Source organism: Pelobates fuscus, chromosome 8 (assembly GCF_036172605.1).
Source record: "Pelobates fuscus isolate aPelFus1 chromosome 8, aPelFus1.pri, whole genome shotgun sequence".
Classification (NCBI taxonomy): domain Eukaryota; kingdom Metazoa; phylum Chordata; class Amphibia; order Anura; family Pelobatidae; genus Pelobates; species Pelobates fuscus.
The window spans coordinates 85,398,214-85,417,199 of NC_086324.1; the positions used below are offsets into that span (position 1 = coordinate 85,398,214).

At 37.8% G+C, this 18,986-nt stretch overlaps 1 protein-coding gene across 1 annotated transcript in view; it reads right to left on the bottom strand.

Moving 5' to 3' along the window:
* The window catches only part of TRPM2 (transient receptor potential cation channel subfamily M member 2), a 302,532-nt gene that overhangs the window by 99,864 nt on the left and 183,682 nt on the right, over positions 1-18,986 (bottom strand). Inside the window, exons 18-19 of the mRNA XM_063430124.1 lie at positions 10,135-10,372; positions 555-673 (exon numbers count right to left, since the gene is read on the bottom strand). Coding sequence (XP_063286194.1) covers positions 555-673; positions 10,135-10,372 — 357 coding nt within the window. The remainder of the gene's footprint in view (positions 1-554; positions 674-10,134; positions 10,373-18,986) is intronic.

Genomic DNA, 18,986 nt, shown 5'->3' on the forward strand with positions numbered 1-18,986 from the left:
ATTGTACAAATATTTGATCTTAACTGTATTTTAAATAGGGATTGTACTTATTTAGCCTTTTTATGTACCGTTTTTGTTACACCTACTGTGTGTGAAATACCATGAGTAATATTTCTGGTTTTATGCACATAGTCTCTACTACCGTACCAATAATTAAATCAAGTTATGTGAACCAGTTTATTTCATCATAATTTTATTTTCAAATTACTTTTAATTATTTTTTAGATAATTTAGGGAAAATAACAAAGGGAAAGGGTACAAAAAAGAAAAAGAGAAATCAGGAAAAATAGTTTTCCCATCCACAGCCATATACATTTATCATTTTCTACTACACATATTGAGAAAATATCTCATGAAAAGTAAGCATTATAAGCTGAGTAGATGACTAAAACCTGAGATATTTGTCACCTTTAATTAATAAATAGTATTTGGGTTAAACTGGAATTAAGAATATACCTTCTTGATTGCAGAGAGGAAAATATTACATAATATTGTCCTTATTGATTATGATTTAGATATTAACTAGAAACATAACATTTAATATTTCCACCTACCTGCATGTCAAACCAGCAATAAAGATAAAAATAGCGCAGATATCCAACTTATTCCAGAAATCGGTGATGTACAATGAAGCCTGTCTCAAAAGTCCAAATCCATCAGGGTCATATATCAGCTTTCAAGTAAATAAAAACAATAATATATAGCACATAAAAATTGTCATGATAATAAAAACTCATGACATTATTTAGATATTACCCACATTAAATGTTTTTAAATATCAATTAGTGAGATTTATAAAAAAAAAATTCAAGCCAATTCTAAGATAAGCATCTTTATTTAAGATTACAAAAACGTGGTTACATATCAAAATTTAGTTATTATCCAATGTCTCATTGTGCATTCAAAATTAATGTATACCTTTGTTACTCTTACCCTTTTACCCTTCCATTATCCTCTCTCTATTCGTGTCCCTTTTTTTTTGTTTCTTTTTTTTATTTTATCTTTTTTTTTCTACTTTCACTGCTCACCTCTTCTAATTCTTTAGGCAATCTGTTTTGATCCTTGTTTGTATTTGTTTTATTCTGCTTTGCTCTAGATATGTTTATTTACTGATTTCTGTATGTTAGTACTTACTAGTCATTCTTATTATATTGAAGAATTAAATAAAAACTTTTATTTATTTTTTTTAAATGTAGATTATAAGTAAATGTAATTATTTTGAAACATTTTAGCAATAAAACGGGTAACTGAGCAAGTGTACCATTTGAAAATCCCATGTGTATGTGACTTACACAAATTGCAAGGTAATAACAGATTGAAAAAGTTAGCTCTGTACAAAAGCGGGTTTTAAGAAATTTAAGGACTTCAAGATTATGAAGTACTTGGAGCACCATAAACACTATCTATGTAATGTTGACAAATGGTAGTCATGATTTTAATATGGTAGGGCTTTAGATATTGATACATACACTCATACACACACACACACACACATATATATATATATATATATATATATATGTGTGTGTGTGTGTGTGTGTATGTGTCAATATTTAAAGCCCTACCATGACTACCATAAAATCATGACTACATATACATACACACTCACAAATTATAAAACTAATTTTCTTACCCATTTTTGACAGTGAGGCCTTGTTGGTGGATCATGGTTGTGATGCAGTAGGTGATTACTTGTGAGATGCATGCAAGGATTGGTTATGCTCAATATATTTAGTGCATACTTAACTAGCATTACGTGAGTCTTAATGTGACAGAGCAAACAGTGTCAGGAACTCAGTAAATGCAGTGTATGCAACAAATATGGTGAAATGTTTTCGCCATTGTATGACCAAGCATTAGAATAGGGAAGATGCAGATGCATTATCTAAATCAGTGGTCCTCAACCCACGTCTCATGGACCACCAACAAACGAGGATTTATGTATTTCCATTTTTTATTCAAATGGATATACTGACAAAACCTGGACTGTTGTGGTCCATGAAGACTGGGTTGGGGTCCACTGATCTAAATGACTTTGATAAGGGAATAATTGCAAATATGTTGGTTCTAATACCAAAGAAACAGATGATATTTTTAGTGCACTATAATATCTAACTTTAAAAAAAAAAAAAAAAAGTTATGAGTGCCATTAGTGTAAAAAAAAATCATTGCTAATGAAAATATTTGTAAAAGTGATTTGGCTAAAGTAATTTGGAAAAGATGCCACAAATACCCATATATATGTTCTGCAACATAGTCATGTAGAAAGTCATCTCTAAAAACAGAATAAGTTTTAGCTTGAATACAGCAGCAGAAAACTATAGTCTTTCAACTAAGAGCAGGAAAATAATGCTATATTGAGCTACAGTGGTCAGCAACATTTGAATAATGGAGATCAAATACAATTTGCATATTGCCTGATCAGGCATAACTTCTGTAACAACATGCAGATTGTAGTGTCAGAATAAGTTCCATTGTTATAGTTTTGCCTAACACATGAGGAAGGCCTTTGCAAAATGTAAGAGGAGAGGCTTTAATGATGCATGGCCAGAACAGGAAGGATGATGCTGCATGTATGATGCTTGCCAGATTGTCACTGACTGAATCACATAACAAGGTCCAGACATCACTGAGTTTCTAGAGGAAGCCTCATTGCAGGAGGTTGTTTGAGTGTATGGTGGAGCCTGTAACTAAAAACAAAAACATTGACTAATAAAGGGATGACTTTACTGATGGGTGACACAGCCAGAATGTGTTGTAACTGACAAGGAATATGCAGGAGCATAGACTGGAAAAGGCAAGATCTGTGAAGTGGATTAAGAAGTAGAAAAAAACATATAGTCAGGAAAAAGCCATTCAGCATTGTGATAATAGCAAAAAAAGGTAGTGTGGAATCTGACATAGATAAGATCATGTCCAATAAGAAATAAATAATTAGCAGAGAGGATATCACAAAATGAACAGATAAGCTGCATTAGCAACAAGCAAAGCAATAGTCAAGTTGGGTCAGCAACACAGTATCAGTATACAGGCAATGGAAAGAAAATAGGACTACAAAGGGTAAGCATGAAATGTTATTTTTACAGATTTTTAATTAAATGTTATTAGTTTATATAAGCCCATTTCTAATAGTAATTAAAGTGAATATGATAGGTAAGATCTTCATAATATGGGTTGGTAATCTGACGTTTTGGAGCTTTCGTGGCTTGCGGAGGGTGTTATTTTATTTTCTGGGACAGGGTGGCTGAGAAAGCTCTAGTCTTATTTAGAGCATAATCTTTTTATTAGCACCAGAGGAATTTTGTACAATCTTGTCAGATAGGCATCAAGACCAGTGGATTGGCATCACTTGGTCCTATTATAAAGCCACAGTCATTTTATTATATTACCCATCACTCCCTGCCAAAGCAATGGCTGGATCATTATGTATGGCCCATTAACTGGGCCACTACCCATATGTGATCAAGTATCCTCCACTCCAACCCAGGTAGTGGTATAAATAATAGGAGCCTGAGGTAATTTATTCCATGCACTTTTTACATGTGCAAATGAAGGAAAAGGGCTAAGAGGAGTGAGAGGTCACACTGTTCAGCAGGCCCAACACATTTTTTTTTCATTTCCCACCTACTGTACAACTGGTGCTATTTATATGCACAGGGGTCTTCTTTACAAAACCCATCAATCCAAAAATATTAAGCATTACATTAAAGTTAATTATCCTCAACAAAACATCTCTGGCAATAGGGCAACATGTTTTGATCATTAATCTTATGAGTTCATATACACAAATTTATGTGAAACATAGTTACATAGTTACATAGGCTGAAACAGACATGTGTCCATCAAGTTCAGCCTTCCTCACATCTGTTTTTTGTTGTTGATCCAAAAGAAGGCAAACTCCCCCAAACACCCCAGTTTGAAACACTTACAATTTTACAACAAACTAGGAAACAAATTCCTTATTGACCCCAGAATGGTAGTTAGATTTATCATTGGATCAAAAAGCTATTACTCTACAGTTGAAAAATTATATCCTTAAATATTATCTTTTTGCAAGTATGCATCTAGTTGCTGTTTAAACATCTGTACAGACTCTGATAAAACCACTTCTTCAGGCAGAGAATTCAACATCCTTATTGTTCTTACTGTAAAAAAACTTTCCTTTGACTTAGACTAAATCTCCTTTCTTTCAGTCAAATGTAAAAAGGCCTTTAGTAATAGCATTAGAATACAAAAACAACCAAAATATTAGTTTGGGCTGTTTTGTAAACATCACACTGACTGAAACTTCAAGCAATATTCTACTACATTTATTTTGTGGTTTGTTACATGCACTTTTTTCCTCTGTTTTGCAAATAACTAGACATTTGCAATTCGTTTCGGATGCTTCCGAATGTCCGAATTGCCAAAGTGCCGAATTGCTGAATTTCCGAAGTGCAGAAGTGACGAATTTCCGATATGCCAAATGGAACCGAATTGGCGAAGTGCTGAAGTGCCGAATTGCCAAAGTGCTGAATTTCGGATTTGCCGAACAGAACCAAATAGCAGAAGTACCGAATTACCAAAGTTCTGAATTGTCCAAGTGCTAATAGTGCCATAGTGATAATTATGTGGATTCCACGCTTATATTGAGCTCCCCTGCAATATGCAAACATTATACATTATATATAGCTGAACGCTCCTGGAGGAAGTCCCGCACCCAGGCAGACTATCTTCATTATAGATTCATGTTGCTTTCGTACAGCGCAGCCCTTGCCCTCGCCAAACAGTCCTACTTTTCCTCTCTCATTAGTTCATGCTCCTGCAATCCCAGACGTCTCTTTGACACTTTTAATTCCCTTCTCCGCCCTGCTGTGGCCACCCACCAAACTAACCTTACAGCTGATAGCTTTGCATATTACTTTACTGACCAGATTGAACAGCTAAGGAAACAATTCTCCCCTCCTTGCCGTTCTCTTTCTCAACCACACATAAATCATGCTTTCCCTACCCTTCAGACTTTCTCCCCAGCTACTGAACAAGAGGTGGCTGCACTTCTCCATTCCTCTCGCCCCACCACTTGCCCACTTGATCCTGTCCCATCTCACCTCATCAGATCTCTCTCCCCTTGTCTTGTGCCTATCCTAACACACATCTTTAACTGCTCTCTCTCTTCTGGCACTGTTCCTGCTGACCTTAAACATGCCACTGTAATACCTATCCTGAAAAAACCATCTCTTGACCCGTCCTCCCCCTCTAACTATCGTCCCATATCCCTGCTCCCTTACTCATCAAAGCTTTTGGAAAGACTTGTCTTTACCCGTGTGTCTCATGTCCTTAATTCCAACTCTTTCCTTGACCCTCTTCAGTCTGGCTTCCGCCCTCTCCACTCTACTGAGACCGCTCTTATCAAAGTGACTAATGACCTAATCTCCGCTAAATCCAAAGGTCACTACTCCATATTAATTCTCCTTGACCTCTCTGCTGCCTTTGACACAGTTGATCATGCTCTCCTCCTTCAAACTCTTCAATCACTCGGTTTTCCTCCTATCTCTCCCAACGCTCATTTAGTGTCTCCTTTTCCAAGGATACCTCCTCCCCTCGCCCTGTCTCGGTTGGAGTTCCCCAAGGCTCTGCCCTTGGTCCCCTTCTATTTTCTCTTTATACTGCCTCTCGTGGAAAACTTATTGCCTCTTTTGGATTCAACTACCACCTGTACGCTGATGACACTCAGATATACCTCTCCTCACCGGACCTCTCCCCGGCCGTCCTGCAACGTGTCACTGCTTGCCTCTCTTCCATCTCTGACTGGATGTCGTCACGCTTTCTCAAACTTAACCTCTCTAAAACTGAACTCCTTGTCTTTCCTCCTCCTAATACTGATCCTCCTATCTCACTCTCCCTTCAAGTCAGTGATATCCACATGAGTCCATCCCTACAAGCGCGCTGTCTTGGCGTCATACTTGACTCTGGTCTCACCTTTGAGTCTCACATCCAGTTTGTTGCCAAGTCCTGTAGGTTCCAACTCAAAAACATAGCCCGCATCCGCCCCTTTCTTACGCAAGATGCTACCAAGGAGCTTGTCCATGCTCTAGTAATTTCCCGCATGGATTACTGTAACCCTCTCCTGATTGGTCTCCCCAAAAGCCGTACTGCCCCGCTACAGTCTGTAATGAATGCTGTAGCTAGACTTATTTTCCTATCCAGTCGGTCCTCTCACACCTCGCCCCTCTGCCAGTCCTTACATTGGCTCCCTGTATCCTATAGGAGTCAATTCAAAGTGCTAACCCATACATTTAAAGCACTGAACAATTCCAGCCCCTCTTATATCTCTTCACTGATCCAGAGGTATGCCCCTCCTCGTACCCTCCGCTCTGCCCGCGACCACCTCCTGACCGCTGCTCGCACCCGTACGGCCAACTCACGCTTGCAGGACCTCTCACGGGCGGCTCCTCTCCTATGGAATAACTTGCCTACTGCCATCAGACTCTCCCCTAGTCTTCAATCATTTAAGAAGGGCCTTAAATCCCATCTCTTCAGGAAAGCGTATGGCCTCCCAGAGTAATCTCTCCCTTACATACCTGTCTCTTGCTCTCCTATGGGATAGTGCTTTGCTCTCTCCTCCAGCTCTGCTTCACTCCTACTTGATATTTCCTATCCTAATGTTTCTAATACCCCACCTCCTATAGACTGTAAGCTCATTTGAGCAGGGTCCTCTTCAACCTATTATTCCTGTAAGTTTTCTTGTAATTGTCTTATTTATTGTTACATCCCACCCCCCCCTCAAAATATTGTAAAGCGCTACGGAATCTGTTGGCGCTATATAAATGGCAATAATAATAATATTAATAATAATATATGCCCAAAGCACAGTGGATTTGGACAAAAAGGAATATATATCAACAATAATACATAGCTGTTGGGGAAAAATCAGCTATACCCGGGACAATAGACCCTCCGATTGATGGATGCACACCGACCCCTTCCTCTCGGAGCTCCGTGAATTAGTAATGAAGACAAACGTAGCTAAATTAATTTAGATACCTACTGCGTAATACATTTAATTTAAATATTTATTTATGTCTGCACTGCAGGTACAATCACTATGCACGTTACATTCTGACACTGAGGAAATGTAACATGTAAACTAGCTGGAATTACCTCCATTTTGGCAGTTAGGAGATCAGCCGTGATGCGAGTCTGAAACATGCTGGCTTATCTCAACCAAAAGTCATTGTATCAGTTAGTGTATTTTATTTTTAGCAAATGTTCCCCTTCCAAACACCTAAGTGTTGGGTGTTGCAGAATTTGTTGAAACGTTATAGGTATATTAGAGGTATATTATACAAATCATGTTTTCTCTTTTTAATTTTTTTTTGTGGGCACAAAAATTCAAGCAACAGTATCAATGTAGTTGCAAACAATATAGCAAAAGAATGCTAGTTACATGAGTAATAGAGATATAGTGCCCTTTTATATGTGAGGGAAAACAAACAGAAAACCACGCAATAAAACACATTTATATGGCAATAGTAAGTCAGTTTACTGAAATGCTATACATGACTTCTGAGAGTGCTGAACTCATCTGCTAATAAGTATGCTCATTAAAGTGCTGTATAACCAAGAGCTTAGGGGTGGTGGCGGGAAGGTTGTAAGGAGGAATGTGTGTTATAGACAACGCAGCCTGTCTAGTGGTCACAGTATATCGTCCAAGACTCTGATGGGAGATCTCTCTGCACCTGTCAGGGATTACTGGAGTGTAGACGAACCCAAACGACTATTTCACACATTTAACTCTCTTCTTCGCCCTGCTGTACCTCCTCCACCTACTAACTTGACTGCCTCAGACTTTTCAACTCACTTCACTAAAAAGATCTCTACAATCACAGAAGAGATCTCTCATCTTTCTACTTCCCCTAACTTCACTCCCTCTGCTGTTCTATGTTCATTCACGCCCGCTACATTGGAAGAGGTTTCTGCTCTGCTCCAGTCCTCCTGCCCCACCACCTGCTCCCTAGATCCAATTACCTCGCATCTCATCCATACTCTGTCTTCTTCTCTTTCTCCACCTCTCACTAAAATTCTCAATCTCTCTCCTCTGGTATATTTCCATTGCCCTTCAAACATGCAACTGTAACCCCAATTCTAAAGAAGCCCAATCTTGACCCTAACTCCCCATCCAACTATCGTCCTATCGCGCTACTGCCTTTTGCATCCAAGATCCTTGAAAGAATTGTGTATGCGAGATTGACAGACTTCCTCGAATCAAACTCTCTGCTAGACCCGCATCAGTCTGTGGAAACGGCACTGACCAAAGTATCCAATGATCTACTCGCTGCAAAATCTCGTGGTCACTACTCTATCCTAATTCTCCTTGACCTGTCTGCGTCTTTTGACACTGTTGATCATCAACAGCTTCTTCTCATCCTTAGCAATATCGGTCTACAAGATATTGCTCTCTCCTGGTGCTCCTCCTACCTCTCCCAGCGCTCTTTCAGTGTTTCTTTCTCTGGCTCTGCTTCTTCTCCCCAACTCCTCTCTGTTGGTGTCCCTCAAGGTTCAGTCCTTGGTCCCCTACTGTTCTCCATCTATACTGCCTCCCTTGGTAAACTCATTAGCTCCTTTGGCTTCCAATATCATTTCTATGCAGATGACACGCAAATCTTCCTGTCCTCTCCTGATCTCTCCCCGTCCCTCTTGACTAGTGTCTCTGACTGCCTCTCTGCTGTTTCTAACTGGATGGGTGCCCACTTCTTTAAACTAAACTTGACCAAAACTGAAATTCTGGTCTTTCCTCACTCAAGTGTTGTTACTCCTGTGTCTATCTCCCTCCAAGTCAATGCTCCACCACGCAGGCTCATTGCCTAGGTGTTCTCTTTGACTCCGACCTCTCCTTCAAGCCTCATGTTCACTCTATAGCCAAATCCTGTCATTTCCATCTCAAAAACATTGCGCGCATCTGCTCCTACTTAACGCCAGATGCGACTAAGGTGTTGGTCAATTCCACTGTACTTTCTCGCCTTGACTACTGAAATCCGCTTCTCAGTGGTCTTACGTGCTCCCAACTTGCGCCGTTACAGTCCATAATGAATGCGGCGGCGAGGCTCATCTTCCTGTCCGCCCGCACCTCCCATGCCTCACCCTTCTGTCAGTCCCTACATTGGCTTCCTATAAAATATGGAGCTCAATTTAAAATTCTGGTTCTTGCTTTCAAATGTCTACATAATGCTGCTCCCACCTATCTATCCTCCGTTATACACAAGTATGTCCCGTCTAGGCCCTTACGATCTGCTGAAGACTTACGTCTATCTTCTGTCCGTACTCCCACCTCTGATGCTCGCCTTCAAGACTTCTCGAGGGCTGCACCATTCCTGTGGAACTCGCTTCCCTTCTCCGTTAGATGCTCACTCAGTCTCCACTCCTTCAAAAAATCATTAAAAACCCACTTCTTCATAAAAGCGTATCAATTAAACTCTTAGTAGCTCCCAACTGATTCCTCTTCTGCAACTGTCACTAGTCTAATACTATCCTTACCTTTAGTGTCATTTTACCCCGCTCCCTCTAGCATGTAAGCTCATTGAGCAGGGCCCTCAACCCCTCTGTTCCTGTGTGTCCAACTTGTCTGGTTACAACTACATGTCTGTTTGTCCACCCATTGTAAAGCGCTGCGGAATTTGACGGCGCTCTATAAATAATATAATAATAATAATAATAATAATAGACAGAGGAGTACAAGAAAGCGAGGAAGTTGATGTGTAATGATGATGGGTCAGGAACTGGAAGGCTGTTTTTCCTGATTATTATGTGCTGTCATATAGTTTGATTGCCCACCGCCCCACAAAACAATGCAATGCCTTTTATTTTTGTACTGTAGTACTGTAGTCTGCGTAATACATACACAAACATCCATTTGTAACACATTGTCACTATATATTGAGTCCCGAAATTGCCGAAGTCCCGAATCGCCGAAGTCCTGAACTGAACCGAATGCCATTGGTTCGAATTGCTGAAGCAGACAACATGTTTTACTTGCCCGAATTTCCGAACAAACCACATTTTTTTGCCCATTCACATCCCTACAAATAACCTAAATTCATATATAATTCATTTTATATATCATATTTGAATAAATATTGATAATTGCAGTTCTCATACCTGTCTTATTTCCTCACAAACAAGGGAAAATAGCCAGAAATAGATGACATGTTCCCTCCAAGAAGGAACCGGTTGAAAGTCTATCATGAGTACATAGGCAAAAAGCAAGAGGAAGACAAAGTATGACAGGATATTTAAGTGGAAGATAACAATTGGAGCCATGAAGAAAGCTTTGAAACGCTCAGTGATGGTCATACTTTTCATATTCATTACACCACATGGTATATTTGTCAGAGTCCTGTAAATCAAAATACAATTATATATATTAAATGGTTACACAGTAGTAATATTTTTACATTTTATAGTTGTATTTTATTTAACAAACATAGTATATTTTCATCTATCACCATCAATGTCGTACCTTGGCTGGTATGGTTAAAATGTCCTATTGTGTATCCTGTATTACCCCTCACAAATATCCTACGATATATCCTATATTATACCTCATAAAAAAAAACACAGATTACTGACTAGGTAAACTAAATTATAAGGAGAAATGTGCTGATCCAAGAGTCCCAGTGTAATGAGGGGCTAGTGGACCAGTACCAAAGGATGCCCTATGTTACTCTCCCCTAAGATTGGGGAATAACCCATGTTAAGCTGTATATGTGAGATTGGCCTGGGATGTCCTAAATGGGAGAGTTAACAATGAGAGTGGGGAAAGGGAACCCTACTCTCGCATAGACTAGGTAAACTATCTTGATTTTAAGCTTCCAAATCTTTTTGTATTTAGAATTTTTTTTGTAATTTACTTTTTATTGAGGTATTTTCAAACAATAAGAAATATATGATGTTATTAGAGTCAGACAACATATGTGACATCAGCAACATAGTTTAAAGCTCATTTTTGAAGATCAAGCAGATTTGACTAGAAAAAAAAGAAAAGGAAACTGTACAATGACTTGTAATAACATAAATATTAGTAGTAGGCTTTAAAACAGATTATACAAACATTTCCTATGCTTATAGAAAGACACCGTGGAAAGTTGATTCCATATCCGCTCATATGATTGTCAAGCACCCTATCCGCTTTTCGCATACCAGAAAGAGTATTGTTACGTTTGTTAAAACCGACATGGTGGTTCCACAACACCTCAACTATCCAAGCATGGGCTATAATGAGAACTGATGCCAAAGTCCACTGATCCCTTCTATCTTGTGGCAGGATCACAGTACTGAGAGAGTCTAATTTCCCAGGGGTCCCCCCAGGGATGTGGGAGGCAGACTGGAGGCAAACTTCTAAATGTTGGGACAGCCCCCCTCGAGGCTGGTACAGCATCATAAATGGTGAGTGTGTGTAAAATTTCTTATGCGATTCCAGATATTTGGCAGATAGCTTCATATTGTGTGCGAATAAAGCTGCTTTTCATCTCTGACCTGCTGCATCCTCTGTTTGGTGTAAGAGAGCTGGCAAGGCAGCTATTTTGGTTCAGCCATGCTGTTTCTATGCACCTGAGCAGAAGCATTTTAGGGGTGGGGGATAAAAGGGGTATGGCCATATGGTGGAACTGAATTCTCATATGCATGCATGTATGTATAGTGGTCACTACTGCAGCACCATTCATGTAGAATGCATTTTTTGGGTGTGCCCCCAATCCTTTTTGTCAATTTTATATTTTGTGATAAGATCTGCAAATTATTTAATAGGTTTGGATAAAATTATATTTTCAAGATATTAAAATATATTTAAAAAAATCATATATAAAAATATATCAATATATTAAAACTATCAAAATATTTTCATATTTTTCAACATATTAAATAATTTTAAAGTTGCATCCAAAATATTAAATAATTTGAAACACTCATCCCAAAAAATTTAATTAAGAGCTTAATTTCTTAAAATTCATGCTTAATAATTACCCTTTTAGTGACCTCTCTAGACAGTCGCATTATAGTTGCTCATTTTAATGTATAATGACCTTTTTTTTATAAAGTACTATTTTTACCTCAATATTAGACTATCTAGACAGAGGTGGGCAACCTTCGACTCTCCAGATGTTGTGGACTATATCTCTCCCTGAAGCTTTGCCAGAATTTTGGCTGTGAGAGCATTATGGGAGATGTAGTCCACAACACCTGCAATGATGAAGGCTGCCAACCCCTGATCTAGACTATCCACATTAATACAAATGTATATTATATTATTTTAATATTTGTTATACAGTGCCCTTTTCTTATTTCAGTCACGTTTAAATTACTTTATTGCTGCACTTGTGTTTTCTATTTAGGTCTTGATTTAATATTATTGAATAAGCTTTTAAAATGATTTTGTATTTTTGGATAAACTTTTAAAATTATATTTTCAAAATATTAATATGTCAAAAAAATATCATGTATAAAAAATATATATGAATAAAACAAAACATATCAAAATATGACAATTACAAATGTTCCATAATATTAAATAATATTAAAACTTTATCCAAAATTTTTAATATTTTGAAATGTTTATCATAGAGCGACATAATAATTATGTATTTTGTTTGCTGGGGCTCCCATTGGAGAGTGAACCCAAATTAAATCTAAATCAAATCAAAGTAAACTTACTTGCTATGCAACTTGTTTATACTGCATATATCCTTTTCATAATTAATAAACTGATGAGTTGTCAATCCTGCCACAGTGATATAAAACAATAATCTAAGGTATGAATTAATAATCTTTGTAATTAATTTGTTTAGAATGTTAGACAATTTTTAAAAGCATATTAACCCCTTAAGACCGCAGCCAAATGTACAAGTTGTGAACGAAACAAAATGTAAACAAAACCTTTTTGTTTTTGTTCGCATTTGCGCTATATGTCTGTCCAACCGTAATTCACCTCTTTCATATTAAATGCATCCCCCCTTATTATATATCATTTTATTCAGGGGAAACAGGGCTTTCATTTAATATCAAATATTTAGCTATGAAACATAATTTAATATGAAAAATGGGAGAAAATATGATTATTTTTTTAAATTTTTTAGTTCTACATGACATTGTAACTGTTAATGTCATAATACTGTTTGCTTTTACTGCAATAAAATACACATATTTGTATTCAGCAAAGTCTCACGTGTAAAACAGTACCCCCTATGTACAGGTTTTATGGTGTTTTGGGAAGTTACAGGGTCAAATATAGAGTGTTACATTTGAAATTGAAATTTGCCAGATTGGTTACGTTGCCTTTGAGACTGTATAGTAGCCCAGGAACTAAATTTACACCCATAATGGCATACCATTTGCAATAGTAGACGACCCAAGGTATTGCAAATGGGTATGTCCAGTCTTTTTTAGTAGCCATTTGGTCACAAACACTGGCTAAAGTTAGCGTTAGTATTTGTTTGTGTGTGAAAAATGCAAAAACCGCCAATTTTGGCCAGTGTTTGTGACTAAGTGGCTACTAAAAAAGACTGGACATACCCCATTTGCAATACCTTGGGTTGTCTACTATTGCAAATAGTATGCCATTATAGGGGTAATTTTCATTCTTGGGCTACCATAGGGTCATAAAGGCAACGTAAGCAATCTGGCGAATTTTAATGTGTAAAAAAAACACAAGCCTTATATTTGACGCTGTAATTTTTGAAAACACCATAAAACCTGTACATGAGGGGTACTGTTGTACTCGGGAGACTTCGCTGAACACAAATATTTGTGTTTCAAAACAGTAAAAAGTATTGCAGCAATAATATCGTCCATGTAAGTGCTGTTTGTGCGTGAAAAATGCAGAAAACGTCACTTTTACTGGCGATATCATCGTTGTAATACATTTTACTGGTTTGAAACACTAATGTTTGTGTTCAGCGAAGTCTCCCGAGTAAACAGTACCCCCCATGTACAGGTTTTATGGTGTCGTGGAAAGTTATAGGGTTAAATATAGTGCTAGCAAATTAAATTCCCTATACTTTCAGCATGGGTTGTCAGGCAGGTCCCGCTATTTGTAATTAATTAGGATACCTAATTATGTAAAATTATTACATAAATATATGTGTAGAATTAATATGTATATGTATACATATGTGTATATATACGTATATATATATATATATATATATATATTTTTTTTTTTTTAAATATTTTTATTTATATATAGGTATATATATATAGTGATATATACGTATATATTTATGTATATAGAATCCATTGGTGCCCTGCACACACACTTTCAAGTATATTTATTGATATAATGCCGGGTGCATTAAAATGCATCAAAGCCATAGCCAAAAATAATAATAGAATATACAAAAGGAAGGCTTGCACTCACGGTCTGTATACTGAAATATCTTCTTTATTCCAAAATTTTTAAAACATGATATAAGTCATCGACGTTTCAACCGTGGTGCTAAACTGATCCTGATGAAAGCCACAATAGATGGCTGAAACGTCGATGACTTATATCATGTTTTAAAATTTTTGGAATAAAGAAGATATTTCAGTATACAGACCGTGAGTGCAAGCCTTCCTTTTGTATATTCTATTTATGTATATAGATATATATATTATTTCGTTCTACGTGTATTTTGATATAAATATATATATATTAATATCACAATACAGTTAGAACGAAATAAAACACATCTATATATTTTTTAATATTTTATTTTTCATTATTTTTTTATTTAATTTTTTTACGTATTTACATATATTTTTTATATTATATATAAATATATATATATAACAATAATTATATATATATTTAATCAGTATCAGTCTACGTGTAATTTGATATTAATATATATATATAATTATATATATATTAATATTAAAATACACCTAGACAGTGTATGTGTATGTGTGTATATGTGTATATATATATACTTAGATCATATATGTATAATATATATATGATCTAAGTATATATATATTTTTTTACACTTATTTTAAGTTATTTGAATTTGATTTTCAGCCAGCAGGGGGACTAACTGTCATTACCGGTAGTCCCCCTGCTGGCAATGCACCAGGCAGCTATCCCGGCCATGTGATTGTGAGGTCCTCGCAAGGACCTCACTCTCACATGGCCCGGGGGGGCTGAAGAGGACGGAGGTGCCGCGGGGGGCTCCCTGGGAGTCCCCCCAACCGTGATCGCTGGCGTGGGATCGCCGGCGGCCGGGTAAGTAAAAAAAAATCGGAGGGCGTACTATTACGTCCTGCGGCATTTAGAGCCGCTTTAAAAAGGACGTAATAGTACGCCCTGCGGTCTTAAGGGGTTAAAAAAGCTGCAATGCTTTTACTCAAAATATACTTAATTTGAAGCAGGTCTTGTGTTATCGGTTTCATTTAATACAGATTCCACAGAAAACATCCTTGTTTGGTTTTCTTTCTCCATAGCTTGTCTCTGAATCAGCTCCTCATCTTTTCTGTTAAAAGATAAAATAAAATTGTAAAAGATGCTAAATTTTTTATCGTAAATATATTAAAGAAAAACATCAAATATTCTGATACATTTTGGGGTGGTTTAGTCACTAGACTCTATTGGATATTTTCACTATACCCAGATTGAGACTATAAGGGTTAAGAATTTGCAATGTGATTATACATTTTATATTAATTAGTTTTAGTTTTTTATTTATTTTCATTTGTTTTAAATTTTAATATTTTGACTTGAAATTCACTTGCCAATTCTCCTATTTTTTTTTCAGAACAGCACATCAACCACTGTCTTGAGCTCATACAAATTTACCAATATATTGTTGGCAGATGATGAACAAATTCCATAATAAATCTTATTTACATAATACATAAAACCCACGCTGTAATTTCCTGGTGGTTACGGAATGAGAAAAAAAAAAATCAAAATAAAATGAATGTACATTTGTTGCCTGTTAAACATCTGTTTAAACCCTTTTTTCACCTATACTGTCTGTTAAAAATTAAAATGCTGAAATAAAGATCACAGAGACCAACATGTATAACTTGGGCACTTTAACTCTCTTAGTATCTCATGTCCAAAACAGTACAGTATTTATGAGCATTATTTATTAGACCGATAATTGTCTAGGACATTATAACAATCTGTCCTTTTAAGATCTACAATCTTTTTTTTTAAGCTAATTCTAAAATGGAATGTCACTCAACAACCTTAGAGCTGAAATAAGCTACCAATGCTAAATTAGCAGGGTATGCTATGCTATCATAAAGTATTTTGGGATCCAATAGTGATGATGCAAAATGTAACATTTGGTCCTTAAGAGGTTAAGATTAAAATTTGTTATAAGCAAATCAGGGGATTTTATCATCAAATAAATTGAGTGCAGCCCTGGAGAACCCAGATGTGCAAAATCAAACCTGTGTCTAACATCAGTTGGACCCAAGGAGAAGCAGCATTTGGGCACATATCCCATATATTATACCAGGGTTTTCTATCCTGTCACATTCCCATAGAGCCTTAATAAGTATATCAGTAGAAATGTCTATGTGTCTGGGTTAGCAGGACACATAGGCATTGCTAGGGATGACTTGGGGGGCGGATGGTCAGGATGTGGAGCTCTTTGGTCCAGAATCTCCACAGATGGTGAAGGAGATCAGGAGTATGTTAGCTTTTCTTGTTTTGAATTTTACCTCAGGCAGCTGCTTCACAAAGCTGTTAAGATAAAAAAAATATCAGCAGGGGGGTGGGGCCTGGCCGCCGAGCTGGCCGGTCGCACGGCACAACAGCTCCAGCAAATATAGATTGATAAACTTAAAATATGGACCGATTCCACCCACCCGATGGCACACCGCGGTGGACCGGCACCTAAGGAGACACTGGAGACTGGGAGAGGCTGGCAATCTATGTTTCAGTCCCCCAGAGGGGCATGCATAGCTCCGTTCGGATGAGGCCTACTCAGGCGGTGAGTGAGGCGGACGGCTGCCGCCCACTATCCTGCCCGATGCTGCCCAGCCAGGTTCCTTCAACTGGGAGAACCAGGCCCTGTTCCCCCCCTCTGGGCCGGTGGGGGTGATCCCGGCCTACACCCTGTACACCCACTGGCTCCTGCTACAAGAGACCAGAGTACAGCCTAGACCACATCTAACATGGCGGCACCGGGATTCTGCAGGGGCGCGTGAGCACCTCTTGCTACCGAGGAAATAGTACCCTCCTGTAATGCACGCCTGAAAAGAAAAACCCAGCACCCACTCAATCCCTACAATCCCTCTCCCTACAATCCCTCCACAACGGCACAGCAAAATTAATTAGCCAGACTGCAGGGAGAGGACACAAAAAAGCTGGGGGAGAGCGGCGGCAGAGTGATCTGTGGCACAGGGCGACACGCGTGCCTTCAGCGTCCAAGCCAACTCAATTTAGCAAAGATGAAACAGCTCTCGACTCACTGGGGGCGCAAAGCCTGAATAACACCCCTCTTTAGAGCATAAATACCTGGAAGCCTACCGCTGGAGTGTTGGGGTGTCCCTATAATATAAGCGAGTGACCTCAGGACTCTAACTACCTACCAAGCGAAGATCTCCGCAACAGCAAAGGACATGATTTAGCAACACTTAACCCATGAGTAACTATCATAGTATTGTAACCCACTAGCCTGTATCACAACAATCGTTTTACTAACACTGTTTCATGCGCACACGTAAGCCTCATGCTACGTTACAAAAATGTGCTATGCTATAAAAATGTGCAATACACCTACAATCTTATGCACGACTAGTTGTGTTGAGCGCACGCTTAGCCTAGCATGATATACCACAATAATTATATATTGTGCAAATTCCAAAGAAGCAAAGTGTTACTTTAACCCCACTCATGTATGTTTAGTATAATTATTTTATGTTTGACTAGCTTATGACATAGCGTAAAAACTTACTAGCCAGAAAGTTACAAGCGATGTTTTGTGTTATTGAAACGCTTAAGCAACGTAAATCTATACTGTTCATAACCTTACTAATTCAAAAATGTACTAGATCCACTGTCTACCCCAATGTTTAAACTGTTTACCACACGCTAGAGGACTGCCTTTGGGGTACCTCACAAGCGACTGTTATAATCGTATGCACAACTAAAATAAAGAATTAAAAGAAAATATATCAGCAATATAGTGATCTTGCAAGCTACTTAGGGAGAGAGGATTGTGACTCCAAATTACTGTCGGGGAGGGATGCTAGAGAAAATAATGTTGCTGCACTCCCCTCTACTATGTAGGCAGCATTATTGTATATTAGGATCCATGTTAGGATCTCATTGAATACCTAGCTGTGCATCATGTGCATGTTTCCCACTATGCTTTAAATGAATTCATGGAGAGCATCAGCAGCATCCTTTTTTTGGGTAGAGAGGATGGGATGTGACCTAGAAAGATGGTGGTGGAAAGATATGTCATTGTTCGTGTAGCAGTCATCAAATTTTCCTTTGGACTTAAGCCCCAGGCATTTCTGGAATCTAGCATTGCCCCTTGCATAATGCTCTACTTATTGTAGGGGAAGGTGATTGAGATTGCAGTAATCACATACCCTGATTATACTGAAGTCAGTGGAGCATTCTATAAACCTATACAATTAATAGTAATATAAAAAGGATGTAGGTGTCCCATGAGGTTACAATGTACAGTCTAATTTAAAATTGCGTTCTCTCATTCAATACAGTATAAATCCTTTATATTCACATGCAATTCCATTTTTAACAAAATAAGGGTTCACACTAATATACCAGCAAGTCAAATATGCTTATAAATCCTCTATTAGATACACCAAAAAAAAAGATACAATAACAAACATACAAAAAAAAATAAAGCAACCTAAAAAAGGCACGTGTACAAATATAATTACCACCAGTAATCGAGCCTAATAGGACAGAACACGAGCCAACAAACCCTCCCCCCAACATTTCGGCAACACTCCTGCTGCCTTTATCAAGTTTTTCTGCAACACTCCTGCTA